At 33.7% G+C, this 26,358-nt stretch overlaps 2 protein-coding genes across 5 annotated transcripts; one reads left to right on the forward strand and one right to left on the reverse strand.

The window, feature by feature from the left end:
* Window positions 1-8,950: 8,950 nt before the first annotated feature.
* Window positions 8,951-11,012, reverse strand: LOC122307090 (GDSL esterase/lipase 7-like). Of its 2 annotated transcripts, none has more exons than XM_043119711.1 (5): window positions 10,693-11,012; window positions 10,437-10,558; window positions 10,030-10,284; window positions 9,588-9,843; window positions 8,951-9,399 (listed from the first exon to the last, which is right to left on the reverse strand). In XM_043119711.1, the coding sequence occupies exons 1-5, from the start codon at window positions 10,946-10,948 to the stop codon at window positions 9,188-9,190; spliced, it is 1,101 nt and encodes a 366-aa protein (XP_042975645.1). In that variant the 5' UTR covers window positions 10,949-11,012; the 3' UTR covers window positions 8,951-9,187. The 2 variants fall into 2 exon arrangements, with proteins under 2 accessions (XP_042975645.1, XP_042975646.1); XM_043119712.1 differs by having other exon boundaries at window positions 10,030-10,145; window positions 10,433-10,558.
* A 7,651-nt stretch (window positions 11,013-18,663) lies between these two features.
* Window positions 18,664-23,658, forward strand: LOC122307793 (calcium/calmodulin-regulated receptor-like kinase 2). 3 transcript variants are annotated; one of them, XM_043120889.1, is made up of 9 exons: window positions 18,665-18,936; window positions 19,045-19,111; window positions 19,477-19,870; window positions 20,891-21,044; window positions 21,608-21,734; window positions 22,339-22,424; window positions 22,516-22,587; window positions 22,888-23,091; window positions 23,193-23,658. In XM_043120889.1, the coding sequence occupies exons 3-9, from the start codon at window positions 19,542-19,544 to the stop codon at window positions 23,481-23,483; spliced, it is 1,263 nt and encodes a 420-aa protein (XP_042976823.1). In that variant the 5' UTR covers window positions 18,665-18,936; window positions 19,045-19,111; window positions 19,477-19,541; the 3' UTR covers window positions 23,484-23,658. The 3 variants fall into 3 exon arrangements, with proteins under 3 accessions (XP_042976824.1, XP_042976823.1, XP_042976822.1); XM_043120888.1 differs by lacking the exon at window positions 19,045-19,111; XM_043120890.1 differs by lacking the exons at window positions 19,045-19,111; window positions 22,516-22,587 and having other exon boundaries at window positions 18,664-18,936.
* Window positions 23,659-26,358: the final 2,700 nt, after the last annotated feature.

Consider the following 26,358-nt stretch of genomic DNA (forward strand, 5'->3'; position numbering starts at 1 on the left):
AAACTTTGGACCAATTAAAGCTGCAACCTAGATTGTAAAAAAAAAAAATATTTATACCAAGAAAAATTAATACTTTTAAATATATATTTTTAATACTTTTAAATATATATATATTTTTAAAAAATTCACAACATCATTTAAAAAATACTTATTTAATTATGAAATTTTAAAAAAAAAATAGTTAGCAGTATCTCCCAGCTAGGGGTGACTATCAGTCTGTCCGGACCGGCCATTTTTGAACCGAAGGAGTTTCGGGACGGGACCAAACCGAATAAAATAAATAAAAAATATATATAATTTATATAAATAATTTTATAAATTAATTATATAATATTTTACTAATACTAATATTTATAATTATATACTAATACTAATATCTATACTAATACTAATAGTCTAATATGGTATTAAAATAATAATACTAATAGTCTAATATTATAATATATTAAATAATATAAGTAATACTAATACTAATATATAGCTAAATCACTATAAGTATAACTATATATTTTTAGTATGAATGTATTATTATATTATTTAATGTATAACTATAATATATAGTACTACTATATATTAATATATTAACATATTATAAGAGTTATAGTATAAATTATAATATACTAAATCACTATAACAATATAACTAATATTAATATATAACTATACTATTAGTCTACTATTAATACTATTATATAGTTATACTTTTCACTATAGTTAGTATTAATATATAGCTATACAGTTCTACTAATATTGTTAGTCTATTATATAGTCTAAGACTCTTAAGTCTAATATAGGCTATATGGCTATAACTAATACTAATATTATTATATAATGTAGAAAATAGTTATATTAACTGATTGATTTAACATAACTAATATTACTAATATAATATAGCTATACTAAATTACTAATAGTCTAATATAAATACTATTATATAGTTATATTAATCGTAAATTCATAATAACTAAATCATTTTAAGTTTATAATTTTTTATATTTAGTATCAATGTATTATTATACTATTTAATGTATAATTATTAACTATAATATATAATACTAGTATATATTAATATATTAACATATTATAAGAGTTATGGTATAAATTATAATATATCATATATGTATAAATTTATAATGTATTAGTATAGTTAACTTAATATGTAATATGTTAGTATTAAATCACTATAAGTTTATAACTGCATAGAGTATTAGTAATATAGTATTTAATATAACTATATATAGTATTAGTAATAAGAGTATTATTATTATTTAATATAGTATGACATATAGTATTAATAAATGTGTGGTATTTGAAGAGATATAGTAATACTAGTATATTACATATAGTAGTACTATTATTACATATAGTTATTAGTTATAGTATTAGTACTAGTATATTATTAGTACTGGCAAATAAGTTAATAACTATTACTAATTTACTATATACTAATAGATAGTATTAGCATATTACTAATATATATTAATATATATAATAGTATACTATATATATATTAAATATATCACAATATAATTACAAAAGTATTAAACAAAATGTCATAAGATTAAAAAAAAAAAAAAGTCTACCGTGGACTGAATGGACCGACCGGACCGAATGGGTCCGGATCATCCCGACCCTTAAAGAGTTCGGTTCGGTCTAAGGTGAGAAAATCCTAGACGTAACGAATTGATCCGGTCTGATCTGGTCCATAAAACCTCTCCGGACTGAACCGAACTCACCTCTACTCCCGGTCAACAAGAGCTGGGAATGATAGGACTATCATTTTCTCACTTTGAAGTTGATATGTATTTGGACGGTACTACGTCCACCGCTCCCAACGAGTTACTGTTAGGCATAATTGCTATTTTTTTAATATATTTTTTAAACACTTTTAAATAGTTTTTTAAAAAAATTTATAACATCATTAAAAAGTAATTTCTTAATTATAAAATAAATCAAAAATCAAAAAATAAAAATGTACACAATAACTCCCAGCGGGAGCCGAGAACTGGAAACAGCCTGGTACTATCATTTTTTCTCGCTCAAGAGAACAAATAATCGTACTGATTATCTGCATGCTCAGTGAAAGATTAGTACACATAATATTTATGATTACTCCTAAATCAAAAGACAACCTCGGTAAATGAGCCATGCATGCTTTCTGTATCCACGTGTCAATTTGATCACTACTCGTGTTATCTATCATCTTATTTGCTTCTTACGCATGATGGGTTGGGTGGGCCGGAAAGATAAAAGTAAATAATTAACACTCAAAACAATAAGTTAAGAGATATAGTCCTGAAAAAATCTAAAAAAATTTAAATTAACAAATTTATATTACTTGATATCGTATCTTAGATATGTTATAGGTTTTTTTTTATGGAATATATATAAAACAAACAAGATTTTTATGACAGTTAATACCGTACTTTGTACATCTTTGAGCTTGATTCTAGCAATTTGGGTCATCGATCTATTATCTGCCCACTTAGAAAAATATAGAGAGTTGCGAGCCTTGGAGGAGGCTGGAGATCAGCTTTCTATGCTTAAGTTAATATTTACTTTATAGTTTTTATAAGAGTGTAGAAGAATTAAAGAGAGTTGATCTTTGTATGTTCATGAGGATCGGTTATTATACTAGATTTCTAAGGAGGAACTGCACATACCCTGCTTCAAGGAGTATATGTCCCCTCAACTATTCACTTAGTCATGATCCTTTAATGTGACGAGGCTCTTGAGGTGGCTCAATTAATACAACGTTGAGTCTTGGAATAGGAGTCATTAATGTGGCATGGCTTCCTGACCTCCTTATCTCATGGGTACACGTCATTAGACTCCTATATGCTTGTTGTCAGGATATCAAGGGGTCCACGTATTTACCTCTCACTTGCCTGCACAGATTCTCAGTTGCTAGGGTTCGTAGGAGAGTACTGGAGCGATAAGTCCCTTTCATCTTTGCCCTTGGGTTTTCTGCTTGAATGTGGTTATAAATTAGCCTTAACTTTTGAGCCAGGTAACCTTAGCAGGCCTAGGGATCGTCCAGTCGGGATAGACATTCTTTATATAGGCTTACCTTTTGAGCTTTTAATTAACTGGGAGACCTTCCAATCACATTTTTGTTACCATATAGTAGGGGTAGGCAGCGAGGGTGGGCTACCCCACCCCACCCCCGTGTGGCGGGGCGGATTACCTTGCCCAGCCACACTAGGGCGGGGTTTCTCTCGCCCATATTTTGGGTCGTGGGCGGGGGTGATATGGGGTGGTCCCTGCCTCGTATGTGAGTTGCCGTTTAGGCGCAAGTACTCGAGGCTCTAAATGTCGACGTAAATCTCCAGAATCGGACCAGAGAAGAATTTGCCTCTGAGACTTAGGTGCTTGAACATTTTCAAGTTCACAAACTCTGCCGGCAACGATTCGGAGAAGTTATTGTTGTAAGTGTCGATAATCTCGAGATCCGTCATTTTGAGAGTTATTTTTTCGAGAAAGTTTCAGTTGAAGACGTTGTTGGAGATGTTGAGTACCTTGAGTGACGTGAGGTTTGCCATTTCCACAAGAAGTCTCCTCGTGAGATTGCCACTGGCGATGGTTAGGCTGACAAGCTTTTTCAATAACCCAATGGGGAGGTGGGGGGCGGACAAGGGAGATCCACCCCCGCTCCCGAACGGGGTACCCCACCCTCGTCCATGTAGGAACGGGGACAAAAAACATCCTCCCGCATGGGCGGGGACGGGTAGCACCCCTACCATATACGATCATAAAATGCCCATTACGATTACAAAGAGACATTTCAAGCAGTTGTAATTTTTCAAAATGATCAACTTAACTCATGTAAATTATCTGACACATAATTATTAACTATATATATTTATGAGGGAAAGATCATAGAGCTGTCAGTTAATTAATTTCAGCCTTTTTTGCTTTTTCCCGTGAGCGGTCGAACCGACCTTGGTCCTTGTCGACGTTCCTTTTCTCAAGGAGCAACCACTAGCTAGCATCAAGTTGGAGGTCACGTCCTCGTGTTCTAAACTCTTTTAACACTCAGGCTCCAAGTTTAATATATGCCGCCTTAAATAAATTATTTTTTCTTTATTATATTTTTTAAAGTTAATGTCCGAAGGGTGACATAATTTAGTAAATCTATGCATAATCACTTGCATGCCCTTGGGCGAATCGTCCAAGGGCTCCTAATTTGATGCAGATATGCTCATGCAATATGCCCATGCTGCACTATCTTCGATCGATCGGGAATATTTATGCCTTCCGGCCAATTGATGATCACAATTACCCTGATCGATCCCCTCCCATCCAGTTAATCAGTACGAGATTAATTAATTTCTATATAGTTTAATTAATTTGTTGCCCATGGAGTCTGGATTTGTGGCCGGGATTATGATCATAAACAGTGCATATATATATTATATTATAATAAGTAGCAGTAACTTTTTTTTTTCTGTTAATTCTATTACTTTCTTGTTTTACAATTATCTTTTTATACTTCTCTCTCATTCTCAATTCCCTCTTTCTTCTCATCTCAAACCTCTCTCACATTCTCCAATATCTATCTCTCTACCTACCCCTCAAACTCACACCCTCATGACACATTTTCCTAAAATACTATGATTTTAATCTAAGTATAAATATTTAGATATGTAGAAAAAAAAGTAATAAAGAACAACAAGTATAAAACGGGAAAAAAAACCTTGCAAAGAAAAACACTCAAATTTAAACAAGATATGTTCCAATATGTCAAGATAAAAAAAAAAAAATTATATCAAAACACATGATTTGGATTTATAGTCCAAATTTTTAAAAGAATTCAAATTTTATGCGTTTTTTAATTTTGTATAGTGGTAGTATTTATTATGCTGACAATGATGTTATTCTTATTTATCTACGTTATTCTAATATATCTTGACTTTAATTTGAACTAATATCTTTGTTTTCTAATATATCTAAATATGTAATTATTATACTTATATTATCTAAAAATATTTGCTAAAGTTTACTTTTCTTGTCTCTATGCATTAAATTATTCATTAATCAAGTATTTTTTTTTTATTTTTATAAAAAAACTTATTCAATTCAACTAGATAAATATACTTTACACGTAATTCTAACTTAGTGGGTATATATATATATATATATGTATGTATTACTATCAAAAACTCGTTGACTAGTCTTGTAAAATGTCAGGAAATTTCCAGCTTAGAATTAAGTACTAGTCTTTTGTTCACATTTCTTCAGCATGATCTTAAGGACTACGTCTACAGCTAGGTAGCACTGAGTACGTACGAACACATGAGCTTCTGATCAATTAAGTTATATCCTAAATTAATTACTTTTTTTAGGAGTAGCTATATATTGACTAGCTAATTATAAATTCCATGAATATATATATTACACATGATGATCAGTAGTACTTCTACTATAATTAATTAATCTAATTAATAAATATTAAAATGCATGAGTCATGATCAGGACCGAATCTCTGACTCGCGCGGATCTTTGCCAGGATTGACGATTAACTAGATTAATTTACAAGCAGCTGCATGCATGGTATATATGTTGCAGTGATTAGTTTAAATATTTATAAATAATTCAAAGTAAGTTAGTTGAGCAGCTTGAAATTAAGTGTGACAACCTAGCTGATCTATATATGAAGTCTCAAAATTCAATACCACATGTACGCAAGTACTATAAAAAAAGGTTTAATTATTTTTCTGTAATAAAAAACTTACTATATATATATATGTAGCAGATAGATGATGATCAGCATAACGATTGATATGATAATTAGTTATGGTAGCTGGAGGATATCTTATATTAATATATATTGAGACTGGCTAATTAATTAAATATTTTAGATTTTAATTTGTTAAATTATATATAATTAATTACTCTCTTGAACACATGCAGCTAGCTAGGGTATATATACCAATAAAAAGAGTCGGGCCACCATGCATATATTGGGGACCAGGACCATTGAGTAGCTAGCTAGCTAGCACGAGTGGGCAGAAATAAGAAATTAGGAGTACTACTTCTCCCAATCGACCCTCAAAAGATCAACGAGGGTTTTCTTATTTGTACGTAGTACATGAATCATCCTAATCATATATATATATATAGGAATATAATAGGAATAATATATTCCTATATATATATTTATGATATTGGATTGAAAATTAAACAGATCATATATATAACAACGTCTGAGTGTGGTGCATGGTATCAATGCATGCAATGACTCTAAAGAAAACCAAGTTTATACCAAATATACAAATATTATTCTTAATTCTCTCTGTTTTTAGTTTAAAAAAACCACGGAAACCACGTTCAAACTTTTGAAGCTAAGAGCATTGTTCCCTCTCTCTCTCACTAATTATCTAGGTGTGTGCCAATTTATTTATTTGTCTGTTTTGAGATTCCCCAGGTTGTTGCATATACCCAGGAGTACTATTTTGGGCGACCTGGTGATGGAACCCTAGTTAGGTTTGACTTGACTTTGAAATCTCTATAAAACCTACACCATGTTCTCCAAATTTCCTATCTCTGTTTTGTTGAACAACAAGCATACCCAATATATAGAAGGAAAGAAATTACTCAAATATGGTTCACTTAAGGTTTACAAGCTTCGTACTCGGGCTTCTCTTTGTTATGCCTCTCCTTAGGGAGTCTTCTGCATATGCTCAACAAGGTAGAGAACATTTTTTCTCCATTAATATTTTTGTTCAAATGTAGCAAATTAAACTACAATATGGGTTTTGAGATGGGTTGTGTTATGAATCTTATGACCCTCCCCATATGAGTGTAGGAGAGGAAGGGTACTTTGCAGCAAAGGAAAATAATGTTGCAGTTTCAAAGGCAAGGCTTGTTATTTAATTAATTACAAGTTGATCTGCTTTTATTTTTTGGATAGATATTAGGTTTCTTATTCCATGAATTTTAATAGCTGAATACGTATTATCTTTCGTAAAATTTGATTAACTGAGGCATAAAAGTTTGAACAGGGAGTGCCTGCTGATGGTGTTAATGGTGCTGGTTTGGGGAAAATATGGCATGGGGGAAGGAAAATGGCAGTGCAAAAAGTACTGTTGAGTGAAGAGATCGAAAGAGAAGATCATGGACTGAATGGACGGACTTCAGAGATTTCAGGTGCAACTCATTCTGATGGAATACTTGACCTTGAAGTACTGAAGGGGGCCGATTTCAAAGTAAAATGTAAATTGTGGGGTAAAAGTGATGCTCCTAAGAAGCACAAAGCATCTGGTTTTGTGGCTTTCACAGCTGATTATCAGGGGCCAAAACGCCACCTTCCAAAACATAATTGAAAAGCATCAAAACCTTAATTTTAAGCTTCCTTTCTTTGTCTTAATTAATATTTAGTCCTGATGAAAATATATGTATCATGTGGTGTAAATGTAATACTTGTACGCAATCGAAAAATTATGATGTTTTGTTTTGATGCTTGCAAAGGTCTTTGTTGAGGTCACGAAACTCTACTTTGTTCTTTACAATCTGTTGATGATTGCGGGAGATGAGGCGAAACTTCCTCGCTCGTTATGAATATTTGTTGTCTGAATGCAGGAGAGGACGGTAACGCTTCAGATAATTCTCCTGGTGGACTTTCACAAGATAAACTGATCAATGCTCAGGTGATCTGTTCCTGTCTCTCTCTCTCTTTCATAACTTATATTCCGTAGAAACATTTATTCTAGCTCATACGAAGAAAATAAAAACTTGTGCACTTACGTTGCAGTCAATGCAAAAAACCCTAGCTATAGTATTCTACTTCTTTGGATCTGCATTTCTTTTATTAATAAACCTAGCTATGGTCTTGCAAAATTATGAACATGTTATATATATTCGCTAAACAGCATGCAGTTATATGTTTATAATCCGAGTTTGTAAGTATTTCACTGATCTCATGACGTTATTTAATTTATTTCATGCACGTTCACATGACCAGAATAATATGAACATGCTAAGGCCAAAGTCATCGAAGTCTGCTAGCTGGGGAATTCCTAGGATTACTATCGAGCCAGCCCAATTTCCAAACACCAACCCAGATCAGCAGTACTATCGAGACTCGGCCAAGGCAGTACTGTCAAACAAAGCTGCCAGCTTGGGGAGTTCCTCAAGGTCTGACAAAACAGTCTCCGATCATCAAGAAAGATATGATACTTCTCTGCAGAGAGATGAAACCCAGAGACTTCTTGAGGCAACCAAAGAGATTGTGAGCCTGATGCACAAGGATTATGGGAAAATGGCTCGACGTAAGCCACCCTCAAACAATCAAGACCCTTGGCGGCATTAAGTAAAATGAAAATTAAACGCCATGCAGCTCGATTGATAGGTTTAATTAGGCATGACACAATTTTGCCCAAGTAGTTATATAGGTATGACCTTTTATGATTAATTTATTTTCTTTTTCGTTTTTTGATGGGTCAAAAGGGCTTAAGCTCGCAGTAGTAGTACTATTTTTTGTTTTTTTGTTTCTCAGACAAGTCAGAATTAAGTAGGACACATATAAAAGTGCTATACGTAGGTACATCAAGTGTGCTGCATAAGCCTTTTGGTAGATCACTAGCTAGTTTTGTGAATTGATATATTATATTAATATAATAATGGTATTAACTTTGATCATGAGTACTTTTAGTGTACTAGTTTCATGGTGATCAGCTCTAAAACAATGCAATATATATATTTTAACTAGTAAGTGTACCTCGGCTAACTGGGAATTTTTAATTCATTAGCTTCTTGGTCAGTACTGATCACAGATATAATATTGAACCTCGAAGCAGCAGTACCTTTAATATTTATACGCTATTTCATTAAAAAAAAATATATGATTTCAACCATCGATTTGTAAGTTTCCTGGCATGACACGATGATCATAAGACATCCTTGCCCATCGGTCAAAATACGTCGGGGGTGGATCAAGTATAACATGCAGCAGCTGAAACTAGCTAACTATCACATTCATACACAAACCACGAGCGCGCGTGCACATATATATATATATATATACACACATAAATCTTTTAATTTTACATATATTTACATTCTTATAAAGGCCATCTCTGATCAACTTATAATCTATATATAGCTAGCTAGCTAGCAACAATGCTTATGTGATTTTTTTTTTTTTTTTATATATATACATTTATCATAAAATCATGTATACATGCATTTTACATTCTCACGAGCTCCTTGATGTTGAATGGGGAGCAAATTGAGTCATTGAAGCATCGTGTTGCTATGAGAGAATACGCAGCTTCAGTAAGATGAAAGGCATCCCAAAAGAAGTTTTTATAGGCATGAAGGCAGGGAGTTACAAATGGAATGCACCCAGAAGTCCCATTTGCCCACGTAGTACAACATGGGGAGGTCGAGTCCTCTAAGCCTGCATTCATGTACGTGTTAATATTGAACCAAAATCACTATTAAAAGAAGATCTAGGAAAGAAAGCGTTACAGAACCTTTATTCTGATAAAACCGATGGTAATATATATATATATATGAATTTAATAATTTAAATTTAAATTATATGTTAATAAGAGAGAGATCTAGTCATGAGAGAGTGTGTGTTACCATATTTAGAAGGATTTATGATTGCATCATAGCCAAGAAAATTAGCTTGGCCAAGGATAAAGGTGGAGCCATGGAGACTGGATGTAAGATTGTTGAGAAACGTTGGGAGTCTCTGATTAAAAAATGACACAATCTGATTTGTTTCTTCCACACATTGCCCGACGTTGTGCTTCTTTTTCCTTGTAATTGATGGGATGCATCCAATGGGGCCGATTTCAAACATGATTATCTTCCTGCCTCCTAAATTATATAATCTCTGCGCATGGGAACATAAATATATATATATATATGCACGGAAAATAATTAGGTAAAACTGAAAGATATTATATATATACATATATATATATATATATATATGACAGAATATATGCCCAGCTAATTTAGTTAGTTTGACGTACCGATCTCTTTTCTCAGTACTGTAGAGAGATAAAAAGATAATTACTTGAAAAACCTTGCTGAGTGTATCCACGAGGAACTGAGCGAAGGGTTGAGGAGGATAACGTTTGCTTGTATCATACACGTTAGGTTCAAGGTAGTTAGTGAGGTAGTCGTTGCTCCCTACAGAGAACATAAATATGGACTTGGATAAGTAATCTGAGAGCTCATTCGAGCTCATGTTGAAATATTGCCTTTCTAATCCTGACTTGACCGTCCTCTCAAACAGATTAATCTGTTCATTTAAATTCAAGCATTTTCCCTGCAAACAACCATGCATGATCATGGATTAATGATAAAGCTTTCATGCGGGTCCTAAAATATGTCGCATCAGTGAGAATAAATCAAGCATAAACATATAAGAAAGTGACAAGCTGATCAGAACATATTAGTAATAATCTCTTACGTACGTACAAATAGGTTTCCAGTTTCAGGAAGAATGCCACAGGACCCAGAAGCATAGTTCAAACCTGTAAGTGGTGTTGATCTCCGTATACTCATGAATGGTGGAGAATAAGGTAGACCTAGAAACTCAGCTAAAAGGCAAGGGAAGATTTAAAAAAAAAAAAAAAGTTTATGTCAAATACTTTGAACAGTGATATTTATAACAAGAACGAACGTTTCATCTCTCTCTCTCTCTCTCTAAAGTCACAGAGACGTACTGGAATACCTATAAAATCTGCAACTGTTTTGCCATTGGTGAATCTTCCAGTAACTCCTTTGGCAAAGTTGACACCATAGGGGAGGTAATTTGCCTTGGCAACGGTGGGCAACAAATTGTTATTGCCACTATCGAACATGGAATCTCCAAAAACATACAAAGCTGGTGCCAATGGCAGACTCTGGATCATAGCTGGAGGAAGAACATGAAGGAAAATCGTGAACAAGAAAATGGAAGGCATCGAAATTATCATAATTGCCGACATTCCTAGTACTGGAAAGAATGAGTGTTGTACGTCGTAAAGTGAATGAATGAAGATCAATGAAATAGGCAAATCAGGAGTACCTGTATAAATAGAACAATTTTTGTTTAAATTGATGATCCCGGCCAGAAAGGAAGCGTGCAGTGATCACATGAAGATCGCTAGGAGGAAGGTGGTGGAAACAGTGGGTGTAAAGAGACATCCACATACACGCAACCGAAATATATGGAGGCCGCGTTGGTTAGCACTTTTTGACATAAAAAATGGATAAAATTAAGAAGCGTTATTTAATATTGCACAGGTATATACGTAACTTACCACGGAGTAGTTCAGTTGGTATGAGCTAGAATTTCATGATTTTAAAATTAGGAGTCTGAGTAAGAATATAAATTGAATAGTAGTAAAACTTGACGTTTGGCCCTTTAGATATATAATAACTATAGCTCAAATTAGATATAAATTAAAATTATTTGTGGTAGTAAATTAAGTCTGACGTTTAGTCTTTTAGGTAGTAGTTATGGCTTAAACCAGATATTATATAACAGAGAGTGGCTCATATGGTCAGTGATGGAATGGTTTTTCTTATCCATTAGTTGAGTTACATTTTGATACGAGTATAAAAGGATATTTATAACTGTAAAAGAGGTGTGTAATGGGCACATCACAATGGATATTTATATAATAATATAAGCAAAGGGCAAGTAGATTGGTATATGGAGAGCACCCACTTTGGTATTTAGAGAAAAAAAAAAATTTGTTCTTGGGACTTTATTTGGTATCTGAAAATGGTGGGGGGCTTTATTTGGGTTCTGTTGGTGTTTGTGTTTTGAGGTATTTGTGTCTGAATCAGAAGGGTTTCTTTGCTTTTTTGTTTCTTATAGGCAGAAGGGGTTTGTTTTGGCTGTTGTTACTTGTTTTAGTGTGGGTATTTTGTGGTGGTGTTGGTGAAAAGTAGGAGTGAGATATATATGGGGAGATCACCCTGCTGTGACAAAAGGGGTCTGAAAAAGGGGCCATGGACTCCCGAGGAGGATGAGATTCTTGTTGAGTATATCAACAAGAATGGTGGGCATGGAAGCTGGAGGTCTCTCCCTAATCTTGCAGGTTTTAAGCTCTCCTTTGTGCTAGTAATTGGTTAGCCATAAAGAGCCATTTCAAAAGTTTTTACTCGAATTTAAGGATTTCGTGTGAAAGGACGACTCTTCACTTGAAACCCTTAAATTTGGGTCAAAACTTGATGAATAATTTTTCAAATGTTTAAATGTTTCATTATTTTGCTCTTTTTCATGTGAGATATTTGTCTTCCTTATATCAGTAGCACATTTTCATGATCATAGATTTATATGGGCCTTTCATTGGAACAGGTTCTAATGTTTAAATGTTTCATTATTTTGCTCTTTTTCATGTGACCTGCCTTGCATTTCAACTAATACAAGAATATTTAGATTTGTTTTTGTGCACTTATAATATAGGAGATTATCTGTCATTTATTATTGTTGCCCGCAGTTTGAGTTCGAGTCTGAGGCAGGGAAAGACTTGAGGATCTCCTACAGCTTAATTCAATTCAAATGTAGAGAACCCTTGAAAAGTTGTGGGTGGAAATGCTAATTCTGTGTCTGAAATCTGTTTTGTGCAGGCATTTTGGACTTGATTGGGCATTTGTTGATCCCAAGACTCCCATTCAGAGTGGAGTCAAATTCTGTGTTTGCCTCAAGGAGTTTCTCCCATGGATCATGATGCCTCTTGAGGTTGTGTATGTACATGAAACTAGAAAAGCTAGCAAGGCCTTGGCTTCTTTTGGATTTGGTAGCGGTACCCTTCATAGCACATCCACCATCTCTTTGTGTTTTAAGACTGTCATACATTACTATTTAATTTCCTTGCTACTTCTGTAGGTAGAATCATTTAATTTCCTTGCATGTACTTGTAGTTCTTTTACCTTGTTTAACATTTGAATAAACTTTTAGCATGAGAAATCTGCTTAAATTCTACTTAAATTCGATGAACTACTGATACTAATACATGGCTTGGAATTTTGTCATCAAACAGGCTGGGGAAGAACGTTTCTCAATTGAGTTGGATGAGAACAACCAAGTGTGGTATGAAGTACTTTCCTTGTCGAAACCTGCCCACTTTTTATCATTTATTGGGTATCCCTATGTAAAACTAAGGCAAAAGTACTTTGCTCATCAATCTACCAATGCAGTTGTTAAACATTCGACTGCTTCACAGCAGTAATGTGAATGCAAATGTGAACTCCTTATCTCAAAAAAGTTTCACCCCTTCTTCACTTATAGTTTTCCAGCAAACTATGATAACTTGTTTACAGGGATGCATCATGAGAATCATCCACTGGATGAAGAAATTTCATCTTGGCCCTTTATTTGGAAGATATTTTTCTTAATATGAGATATTAGTTAGTTGAGTCGGTGAAAACCACCATATCTTAGTCTACCCATGAATTTACTCAAGTTTTTGTTTTTTGCAGGATCTCTTTCGGTCCAATCACTTGAAGTTGCTATTTGGTGTGGAGATTAAATAATTGATGGAAATGCATCTGATTTTGTAATTTATATATTGTAATTTTGTAATTTATATATTGTAATTTTGTATTTTATATATTGTAATTTTGTATTTTGTAATGTATATATAGCAAATAATGGAATATGTAGTAGATTGCATTATGATGCATGCATAGATGAATATTGGGTTTTTTTTTTTAGATGCATCTAGTATTTTTAGAACACAAATATTATGTTTTGACTATGTTTTTATGAGTATTTTTTTTCTCTCTGTATTTGGTCATCTTTGACTATGTTTTGCATCAAACAAATGAAACATGCATAGCTACATGTTTATTCTTTTGTTTTTCAACCTCTAAAATGCACAATCAAATTTATTCTTTTGATTTTTATAAAAAAATCAGAGCTACATGTAAAAATATTGTATATAGATTTAGGCTTTTATATGGGTTTATATTAAAAAAAAAAAAAAAAAAAAAAAAAAAAAAAAAAAAAAAAAAAAAAAAAACCGGGTTTAATCCGGAACCCGGAATCCGGGTTTTGAAAAACCCGGATTCATCCGGGTTCCGGCCCGTTTATGACCCGGGCTAATCCGGTCCGGATTCCGGCTCGGATTTGAAATCCGGGTTCCGGTTTGGGTCTACCCGGATTTCCGGGTTGGAACCCGGATGAACAGGCCTACCCTGACATTTCTTGCTGATGACTGGAGTTAATTGTCTGATAGTGGCATAGTGCATTTCGCATTCTTGTCTCATCAGGGGATGAACAGATTCACGAGACTACGCATCAAAATCTCTCTCTCTCTCTCTCCCCTCAATTTTGGGGGTTAGTTTTTGGTGATTGCGAAGTGGTATATAACCCAAAACCAACTCACTTCCGTAAAGATAAATTCTATATGTAGTTTTTAAGTATGGACTGTATATATTGACTCTTTATTAAATGAAAAAAAATCATCATTTTAAATAGTAATTTTTTATAAATTTAAAAAGTTTTAAAGATAAAATTGCCTAAACCAGCATTACAGACTACTTTAGAAATTTTTAACATTAATAAAATAGAATCAGTAAAGTTCATATGAAGTTATTATTACAATGTTATTGTTAATGTTGTGTTTCGTACATCTTTAGATTAGATTTTAACGACTCGGGTCTTCAATACTGGGCCTACAAAATATATAGAAAATGAAGTTCGGAAAATATTTTACAATTATTGTGACTGTAATTAATTACGTTGTTACATTCATTGAATTACATTGTTACAGTCACAATTATTGTGACTGTAATTAATTACATTGTTACAAATAATTATTGTGACTGTAATTAATTATTTGTGAAAGCCTCTTTACAGTCACGATAATTAATTACATTGTTACAAATAATTATTGTGACTGTAATTAATTATTTGTGAAAGCCCCTTTACAGTCACAATAGTTAATTACATTGTTACAGTCAGTGAATAAGGATTTCACAAATCGATATTTTGTTAAAAAACTGGAGGCTTCCGAAGACTGATTCGTGAAATATCAACAATCCGACTAATGTGTCCATTTCCATCCAATCAAATCTCGAGTGGAAATAAACAATATAGCCCATTAGAGAAGTTCAAGCAAATAAGCCCGAAATAAAGATCGGAATGAAGATTATATTAATGACAATTAAAAGGCAAAGAAGATTATAAATCCCCCAAGATCAACCTTAGTGTTCTCTCTCTCTCTGAATTTTAGAAAAGTGTCCTGGATAAGTGACAAGCTTAGTAACAAAATAGAATGCTAATGGGTATACGCAAGCTTAGTAACAAAATAGAATGCTAATGGGTATACGTACTAGAAGGGAAACCACGTAGTTGTCATTTCTTAAGCCCATGACTAACGATGACTGCAAAGGGTGTACTTGAATAAAAAAGGGTATTAGGTAGCAGAATATATTACATGAGTCGTGAATTCAATATCAAATAAGTCAGTTTAAATTTAATATAAATGAGTTTGGGTCAAAATTAATTGACCTCATAGAACACAAAGTTAATAAATGAGTCAATTGCGAGTCAACTCGTAATCAATCCATATAAGATTAATATTATACACTATATTTTCATCTTACTTTTATCCTATTAAGTAAGATGTGCCACATTTATCATTATTGAATGATAAAGAAGTATGTAATAAATTTATAATAAATATGTCATATCTTACTTAATGGGATGAGAGTGTGATATATAAAATTTTTCATAATATTAATATTATTATTTGACTACTTAGGGCCTATTTAGTTATTAGACTCAACTGACATCAACTCAGTTCAGTCTAATTTTAAACTGAATCTAATATCCAAACACCTAACTCACAAATTACTAAACTAATCTCAATTCAAAACCTCTTTACACGTGGTATCCACAGTCTTTTTCAACTCAACGTCTTTTTATACGTGAGGCCTACAACCTTTTTCAATTTTTCATAAATAGTACTAAATGCATATTAACATATAAATACATATAAACTCATCTTAGATAGATCCCGCATAACTCACTTCACCAACTCAACTTATATACTATTCATAAAAAATTTAATTCAGCTCAACATCTAAACACAATTTTAATATTTCAAACTATTAAACATTTTGTTGTCAATATATAATTTTATTTTATAAATACATCATGTTCAGGTTAACTCAATAAAAGTTAATTACTAAACAGTTAAGCAAATCGTATCATGTCATTTGTTATTTATATGGGTCATTGATTCGTGTTAGGCTTTTAGGATCCATCCATTTAATTAAATGGGTCATATTCGGAATGACCCATATAATATAATACTCATGACTTAACATGATACAAACCTAACCCGCAGACACAAATTGTCAAATGCCACCTATAGTCACAGTCTTATCTATACATTGCATGACTTTTATCATATTTATATCAATGGTTTGTTTGTTTGATTGGATTTGGGTGTAATATCACAAATAGATTTTACAAAATTAAATTTAAAATTTGATATGATTTCATGAGATAAATTAAATTTATAATAAAAATAATTATACAATTTGACGTACTGCATCAAGATAAGTGAATCTATAAATTTATTTATGTGAAATATTTTTGTTCCTAAAACATTTGTATAATTACCATCAATATCATAAGCTGTACACCAATTTTGATCAAAATAAAATAAAATGGTTGAACAAAATTTTCTCCTGTAAACATGAACAAAAGATGTTTTACAAACTAGTTATAAATCTTCCAATCAAAAGATCCAATTGGAATTTTATTTTACCATGAGAAAATAAAAAGCAAATTCCTCAAGGACGGACCCTCAACGAATGCCAAAAATAAAACAACGTACATGCATTAGATATTATTATACTAGTGGAATGGAAAATTCTGGCCGAAATGATTGGAACAAAACGAAATTAAAAACTATGTGTAAAAATAATAAATTTATCTCCTAGCAACAAGCAAAACAACTTGGTGGGGAAAGTGAGCACGCGTACGCATACACAAAAATAAAGAAACACAAACCGATATTGGATCGGTTGGATCAATTTGAAGGGGGCATTTACTTTCATTGATGTTCATCCGTATAACCAATCCCTCCTTATAATTTCAACCTTTCCTCGATCGATGATCTGGCTCTATTATTGGGCAGTTGAGGGTTGTGACATATATGCAATAATTGGGACCATAATATTACTCATAAAACTACACAAATTCCAGCCTTTTTATTAATTAACTTCCAATATGTATTGTATCATCTTGGCATAGAAATCCCAAAAAAATTCATAAAATAAAATATTTCACATCCATTTTAGAGAAGACCCAATTTCTTTAATCCTCAACGACCCAAAATCCCTTTATATATAGCATTTAGATACAATCTTCAAACCGTAAGGTATAGTGAAGATCATACCAGTTACAAAAAGAAATAGTGTACTGATGGAGCTCAAAATGTATATATTATGTTTGATATAGAGATATTATAAAATGTATACTCATGGATATAATTTCTTGAAGATTGAATTATGACAGTTTCTTAAAAAAAAAAAAAAAATCCTACATCCTAACTCTAGGTCTCATTTAAGTCTGAATAATGCCAAAGAAAGGACATATTATATTAAGTAATGCTACATGCAATCATGAAATGTGTAAGTGTCGTACAGTTGTTTTGAAAAAAAGTAGAGTTTATTATTAAAAAATTAATTTTCTTATACACTCATGATTGCAAATATCATTTCTTTATTATATTATGGTATAATCTTTATAAGCTAGAGATAAGTGGCAATACATAATTCACATGGGCAATCAATAAAAACTACAACAAATAAAAATATATATAAAAGAATATTAAAAAAAAGGGTACATGCATGTCATTTTGCATAGCTAAAAAATCAGGCTTTTAACTTAGGTTTAATTAACGATCAACAAATGCCAACTTGTAAAAGAGTGGGTAGGATTTTTAGTCTTGTTGTGATCAGGTAGGGTCGTCGCCGTTTGTTTTCCATCTCTCCTTATTCTTCGTTTGGTCAAACGATATATATTGAACATAGATTTATTGTTACAAAAATATATAATTCTCAAGACTCAAACAAACTCAGGACATTTCCATAACTGGCTGCAATTATTTTATTTAAAAAATTTTATATTCATAAATTTGTTTTTTTTATAAAAATTAATTCACAAATTAACATAATTATTTATTATACGCTATATTCACTTTATAATAAATATATTTTTATAATCTAACATATCACTTAAAATTATATTATTGAGTTTATTTTTATAAATTATTTTTATGATAAAAATTTATCTCTTATCTATTTATAATTTTTTACACCTAATTAAAAGCATTGAAAGATCAAGCAAAAAGAAAAAAGAAAAAAAAGTAAAGGAATGATAAAAGGTTTAAGGAGGCGGATAGGCTTAAGTTTGGTGACCCGCGTACGGCCAGAATGACCGAAGATTAACCGGCTATTCAAATTTTCCATTTATTTATGGAAAAGTCTAACTGTAAATATATTTGTACACTAATATTTACACTAGTTTATTGTGATTGGTTAAAAAGTAAATTTTATTAAAAATATTATTAATTTAAATTTTAAATATAAAAAAATCAGTATTAACACGCAGATTAATATGCGACTTTGCTTATATATAACAAAACTCTTTATTTATTAGCCTTATAGGCCTACGTCCCTGTTATTCCTCTGTTTTGTTTCGTTGATGTCGTCTTTTTTGGTGGGCACCTCTGTTTTTCCTGTTAACTTCTCACCACGACCGCTTTTATTTATTCCATTTTCCTTCCCAAAGCCCTCCAACTCAGACTTCTCTCTCTCTGTCTCTCTCGACAGTTTCTATGCTCAACTTGGTCACAACTCGAGACTTCACTCTTGACCCAATAAATATCTGAAGGCGAAAGAAGCTTCAGCAGTTTAGGTCTAGATTCCGATGATCAAATTGTGGGGGTTATCAGTTGATAAGGTACGTGGGTCTTCTTCAAGGTTTCGTGGGTTTTGGGAACTTTCGGAAACTATTTGTTTGTTTTGGCTGAGAGGGTTATTGGGTTTATAATACTTTGTTGTTCTCTAGGAGGGACTGGCTGTTTTGGCTTTATGGGAGACGGCGTTTCAAGGAATTATGCTTGATTGTGTTGTTGGTTTGTTTCTGTTTCTTGGGTTTAAATTGTTTTGTTGTTCTTTTGGTGGGTTTGGCGTTATGAGTTTGTATAGGAGTTTAAGGGAAGATTATTTGATCCTTCTGATTTTAGCTGTGGTTGTCTTATGGGAATTTTTACTATTGAAAATATTGGTAATTATATGAAGTTGTGTGCTGATGAACATTTTGTGGATAGGTAGATTCTATTGTTGACGGTTGGATTTCCATTTTTAGTTAGATGCTCATATTTCCGCAAAAATCATTACAATAAGTAGATGATATTTTCTAATTGGGTAGTCCTTGTGTACAGATCTTGTTTACAATATCCTTTAAGTTTGCATAATACCTGTCTTCACCTTATGACAGTGAACCTGCACTACTTGTTCCCCTGAAGATGTTTTCAAAGTTGGAATTCCAAAAGAGACCAAAAAATGGGTTTTGAGGCTGATAAGGTAATCATTGGTGTCTCAGTTGGTCTAGCCCTTGGAATTGTGATAGCTTCACTCATATTTTTTGGCAAAAGGTGGTACAAAAAGCGAGCTCATCTTCGACGATGTGCAAATGAGCGTAGTATAGCAAGTGCGACCCTTCCTATACGCACAAATGGGACAGGCACAAGCACTGACTTTAGTGCGTCTCTGACAAATTCGATAGCCATACAGGGATCTAACAAACTTCCAAAAAGTTCTTGGCCTTGGTGGAAACATGAGAATAAAGGTGGCTTTGCTTCTGCATCAGGCACACTTAGATACTCGTACAAGTATGTAGATTTTGAGCTTTGCTCGAGCTTGAATTTTATTATGGGGTATATGGATAATAGTTGATGTTTTATGCTTCCAAAGTCTTCCTTTTGTGGATGCTGCTTACTAGTAGAATTTATTGTATAACTTTTTTTGATAGGTATAGTAGAATTTATTGTATAGCAACTGTGAATTAAAGGACATCCGCACATTTGCTTTTTGGCTTTGGTTATGTTGGATGTGGAGAGGTTTTTGGGGTTTTTCGAGAGGAGGTGATAAGGCAAGTGCATCCTCTGTCAAGAAGGAATCAGAAAGCATCAATAGCAAAGAAGAAATGCGTGGCAGTCAAGAACCTTCCAGAATAGACAATGAGAATATTCTTGAAAAACTGAATTTGATTCTGTGATACACTTGGCATGGTAATATTGGATAGTCTGAACATTCTGTTATGTATAAAGTAGTATAAATAGATGTACTCAGGTATGAAAGAATGTGTAGAAAAACAATATTCAGAATAGAGAAAGCCCTTTAAGGCATTTCATCAAACACTTGCTATGCATGTTTATTTTACAATTTGTCGTGCGGGGGGGTGGCTCTCATGAGCAAATAAACCTGATCAGAGATTTTTCAAAGATAGAGAGAGGCAGTACTAGAAGGCAAACCAAGCTATATAAAGTCTCTTGGTAGATTAGATTTGACTATCATAAGCAGTTAGGTAGTTTTTAAAAGCCTAGGTGCCTGTGAATTACCGGTTATCAGCATTAAACTCTAGTATCATCTGCTGTATATTGTGTGCTGTGACAGTTTCTGCTGATGATCAGCAAGGGAAAATTTAGTCCACCTATTATTATTTTATTCGATGACCAAAGAGGTGAAGTTGAAAGGTTATTGGTTCTCATATTTAGATCTTCTGAAGTTTATAACTATATATCAAATTTTGAAAGCATTTAGATTGATAATGTCTTGTTACTTGTCAAAAGAAGAAGAAGATTGATATGTTGTGCCATATGTATGATTTTTTAACCCACCATGCCTTCCAGGGATATTCAGAAAGCCACACAGAATTTTACAACCATTTTGGGACAAGGGTCATTTGGTCCAGTCTATAAAGCAACAATGCCTACCGGAGAATTAGTAGCTGTGAAGGTGCTGGCTTCTGATTCCAAACAGGGAGAGAGAGAATTTCAAACAGAGGTAAGGGCTTGCTTGGTCGAGGAAGGATGAAGTTCTTTGATCTCATAAGATGTATGTTCTGAACAAAATTAAAAAGAGAAAAAATATTTTTCCTAATATATTTCATAGATTTTTTTAAATCTTTTCCCTTTTCTGTAATCCACATTGACGCATGAAAGAGAACTAAACTATTTCAAAAGTTCTACTAGTGGCATCAAATTCAGTTGGAGACTGCATGTCTGGACCCAAATTAGCAAGAAAGTTCCCTGGTAATGTGACCTTCCTAAAAATTCACAATGGCATTCTATGGGGATGGTAGTATTCATTGAGTTTAGTTAGAGACTTCATGTCTGGAGACTTTTTTTTTTTCCCGAGTGCATTAATTTTTTGTTTGTTACTAGAGAGATCATGACAGTGTCATTAGATTTTTCTATGAGTACTACACTGCTATGATTTACTAGTTTGGCCGTTGCATGCCTTTTTTCTCTTATGAGGGCTATCATAATTTATAAATGGCTGTGTATGTGGCAATTTTGATCATCCATAAAGCATGTTCAGTTGATCAAATTAGCTGGTTGATACAGGTTTGTGTGCTTGGAAGACTTCATCACAGGAATCTTGTGAATTTGGTAGGATATTGTGTTGACAAAGGACAGCACATGTTAATTTATGAGTTCATGAGCAATGGGAGTTTGGCAAACCTTCTATATGGTAAGCTCGAACCTTGTTTAATATCCATGTCAAGATTTGTTATTTTTGTACCGTTTGTCTGCTGGAAGAGATGTGCCCTATATGGGAAGAGGGTAGAGGTGATCAAATTTGTGCGACCTATAGATATTTTCCTTTCTATGGTAAGCTAGCTGACAGATTGACTATGGGCTTGTTTGGGATTGCAGTATGAAATAGAGCTTTTCATATTAGCGCTTGTAATTGTAGAAAAGCTCTACTATTAAAAAGTTGGTTACTGTTTGGTAAACATGCACCTAAAGTGCTTTTAAAGTTAGTTACGGTGATTTTTTAAAAATATAGCATTATCTGCAGGAGCTTTTCAACAAAAGTTTCAATTTGATTTTTTTTTTTTTTAAAGTGGATTTTCAGCTTTTTTTAGGTGCTTAAAGCACTTTTTATAAATTTAGCAAACATAATATTTTTTTTTTCTTTAAACGAGCTTTTAGGCTGTTAAAAGCACTTTTTAAAATTCCAAACTTAAATCCAAACAGGCAACAGAACTTCCCCCTGAAAAAAGTTAAACTTCTTGCTGGAATGGGTTTTCGGTTGTTCTTACTAAGAATCATTCTGATGTGCATTTGCCTAGGTCAAGAAGATCGGATTTTGAGTTGGAATGAAAGGCTTCAAATTGCTCTTGATATTTCACATGGGATTGAGTACCTTCATGAAGGGGTAAGTTGAATATTACGTTCTCTTTTCTATTATTATTTTTTTATCCAAGTGAATTTTTTTATTGTCCATTCATATGAAAATTCTTGAACAGGCAGTCCCACCTGTAATACATCGTGATTTGAAGTCTGCTAATATATTGTTAGACAGGTCAATGAGAGCCAAGGTAAGCTAGCATGCAAAAACGGTCTATTAAATCCATTTGTATCTGAGATTCATTACTGTACTACCGAGATCAGATTTTATAATTCTTAGTTTTATCAAGAACCTCACCTCAATGCCAATTTTAAGATCGTAAAACTGCTAATGCAAATGCATAGGGAAACACAATGCATAGAAAAACAGTGATAAAGAGAAGCAATGCATCACTTTTGTGGTCCTGAGACTGGCATATATATGCATGGTAGCATTATGTTTGTTACCATGACTTTTCAGTCTCCTTTTTGTGGTTACCTTCAATTTGTAGGTTGCTGATTTTGGGTTGTCAAAAGAAGAGGTTTTTGATGGCCGGAATTCTGGCTTGAAGGGTACGTATGGGTACATAGATCCAGTGTACTTGTCAACAAACAAGCTCACAATGAAGAGTGATATCTACAGTTTTGGTATTATCATCTTTGAACTCATCACGGCCATTCACCCTCAACAAAACTTGATGGAATATATAAATCTTGTGAGTTGTTAGCCCTTTGGAGTGCTACTTATATCTAATGATCCGCATTTGCAAACTTCCTAGCCTATAAACCTTTATTCATTTCAATATTTTGTTTTAAGGCCAACATGAGTCCAACTGGTGCGGACGAGATACTCGATAAAAAACTTGTTGGAGAATGCTGCCTTGAGGAAGTGAGAGGCCTCGCCGGTATTGCTCATAAATGTCTGCACAAGCTACCAAGAAAGCGACCTGCAATAGCAGAAGTTTCCCAGGCTATTTTGAAGATACAACAGAGGCGCCTTGCTAAGGTTGATACCATGTCTTTTGCGAGCAGAGATTTTTCACGAGCCATGAGCCGAATAGAGGATCAACAGCTGGAGTTAAGTAAGATGACTAGCTTGAAGGAGTGAGAGTAACGACTGCGAAATTCATCTTCTCCTTCTTCTTCTTCTTCTTCTTCTTCTTTTTTTTTTTTTTTTCCTTGCATAATTATCTCCTTTCCCCTGTGTGTTTGTTTGAGTTATGCCAACTGACACGCCAAACGCAGATGCGGCAATGATTAGTTAAAGAGTCTTCCATCCGCAATATAATTTTTTCAAAACCTCTAAACAAAAATAATATTCAAATATCTAAATAAAAATAATATTTAAATATTTTTATAATACTTTTATTTAATTTTTTCTCTTTTCTTTTCCAAAACTTAAAAAAAATCTTAAATCAAATTATTTCACTACTATTTATAGAATTATAATATAAGTTAAAGGGATGTTTGGAGAATGAGATGAGATGAGATGATAATTTTGTAAATGGTAATAAGATAATTTATGAATAGTAGTGAGATAATTTGACTTAAATATTTATTGGGTCTTGAAAAATGAGAGAGAAAAAGTTTAATAAAAAATATTAGAAAATTAAAATATTATTAAAATATGATTTATTTTTATTATTTTTGTTTTAAAATTTGAAAAAGTTAATTTTTTTTTTTAAGTTTGGAAAAATTATAATGATTAGTTTAAAAAAATTGTAATAATTAATTTGAAAATATTTATATTTGAATGATACTTGAAAAGAAAATGAGATGGAATAAGACTTAAATTATTTTCATACATCTATCCAAATGAGTTCTAATCTTTGGGTCCATCTGATTTCTGCCTCACCACAAACTACCAAAAATGCATTCAGCATTCCGCTTTGAAATGTGTTGAGCTATTTATCATCGTTGTTTTGTTTTTATTTTTGTTATTGTTCTCATGCCATTTCATAATGTGGTATTTAATTTATTACATTTTATTTAGAGAAATATTTGAACTATAAATAGAATACACAAAGTAAATTTATAAAATGAAGTATTTTAATATGGTACTTTAGATTATAAAGTTATTTTTATAACAAAATAGATTTAACGGAAAGTATTGCTATGTGGTTTATTAAAAAATAAAAAATATATATTGAAAATAAAACGAGTTAAAAAATATATAAAAAAAAGGAAAGATTAAAACCTTAGGTTTCACGTCAATAAGGTCGTCCAAGTGATAAGTTTGAGATTGTTAAGTAACATTATTTTCTAACTAATTGTATAAAATTATGTTAGTTTGTGAATTTTTTTTGACTCAATACTTCTAAACAAAATATTTTGAAAAATAATAAATACACATAATTATTTACAATACTTTATATAATTATTGTGACGCCCCCAAATCCCCACGCCCGAATACGGGGAAATCGAGACGTCCGGATGGTGACAACCCGGGTCACCATCCTATCGACGGGTGCCGAGTGTGTGCAAAGGCAACAAATGTGCACGAAAGAACACGCAGCGGATAACGAAAGTCATAACTAAGTACCAGAATTTTTTTTCTTAACGTAATACAAGCTGTTTAAAACGTACATAGATAAAATATTACAAAACACAAATACAGCTTTAAAACTATAAAGAAAAGCATAACATCAGCAACCCGGCGGAGCCGCATCCTCGGGCTCAGCCTCCTCCTCCTCATCCTCATCTCCTGCACCAAAAGCTACGGAACCATAAATGGTACCGCAGGTAAGCAAAACCTAAACACTACCAGATAATAACACATATAGAACTCAAACAATATGCATGAACCATGCCCAATGTACAAAACCTAAAGACACAGTTTTCCACACACGCCAAAATCACATTTTTTATCCGTATGCACCATGACCTCCCCTAGGGGTCATCCGCACACCCTGGTTCCAGTGCCACACCGCAGAGTACCACCACGCATGTGACACCTAACGAGCGATGCCCAGTTCCGTGCCCCGCACGTTCGTAGCCAAGCATCCTCTAGCCCTCACCAGTGAAGGGCCACGGAGTCGGTGCGTAGAGCGATGCTCGGTTCCGCGCCCGGCGCGTTCGTAACCAAGCAACCCCTAGCCCCCGCTCCCGTCGTCTAGCGACAACTCAGGGGACATCACTCAGTTTATTCCGCTCCCGAGTGACCAGAGGAGCTCCACCGGGATAATAACCCATCCCGGCTTGGGCTCGTGATACCCACGCACCCGTAAAACCACTCACGCCAATACACAGGCTTTTCACACAAATCCACAAACACACGTGCATGCACCATGTAATGCCATAACAATGCATAATAAAATAATCCAACAATCATAAATCAAATAAACAGCAACTCCGTCCTCCATCCATCCGACCCCCGAAACTCCTCGGACTCAGTCCGGAATCAACAACCAACAACAGTAAATAATTGAATGAGCAATATATATTAAAATCTGAAAATAGGGTTTGGAAAATACTTACAGCGCTATATGACAATTTTAGAAAACACGAGGCGATGCAAACGGCGGAAAAACAGCAACGTCACATTGAAAATTCACTGTGGCCGTGGGTCTGAAAAATCCACTTTTGAACGGGAACAAACTAGGACATGAGATTGATAGGGGGTGGTCAAGGGATGGTTGTGAAGCTATTGGAAGTGATGAACGGCCGTGGGTGGCGGCGGAATCGCCGGAAAATGGCCGAAATACCCAAATCAGAAAACAAGCTCTTAGGAGCTGCTCCGGTGGTCGTTGGAGGCCGGAAATGGGTGGGTTAGGACGGCAAGGGACCGGTGATGAAGTGGTGAAGAAATGGTGGCCGGAGGTGGAGCAACGGCGGTGGATCGGAGCCAAAACCGTGCGGCTTTGTTGGGATTTTTCCGGCCAAATGGCCGGCTGATTGGGGGTGAGCTTGGGTGGGGTGGTGCACCGGAGGGAGGGGAAGAGAATGGGACCGGTGGGGGGCCGAACGGTGGCCGGACGGCGATG

This window comes from Carya illinoinensis, chromosome 4, assembly GCF_018687715.1.
Source record: "Carya illinoinensis cultivar Pawnee chromosome 4, C.illinoinensisPawnee_v1, whole genome shotgun sequence".
NCBI classification, from domain to species: Eukaryota; Viridiplantae; Streptophyta; class Magnoliopsida; order Fagales; family Juglandaceae; genus Carya; species Carya illinoinensis.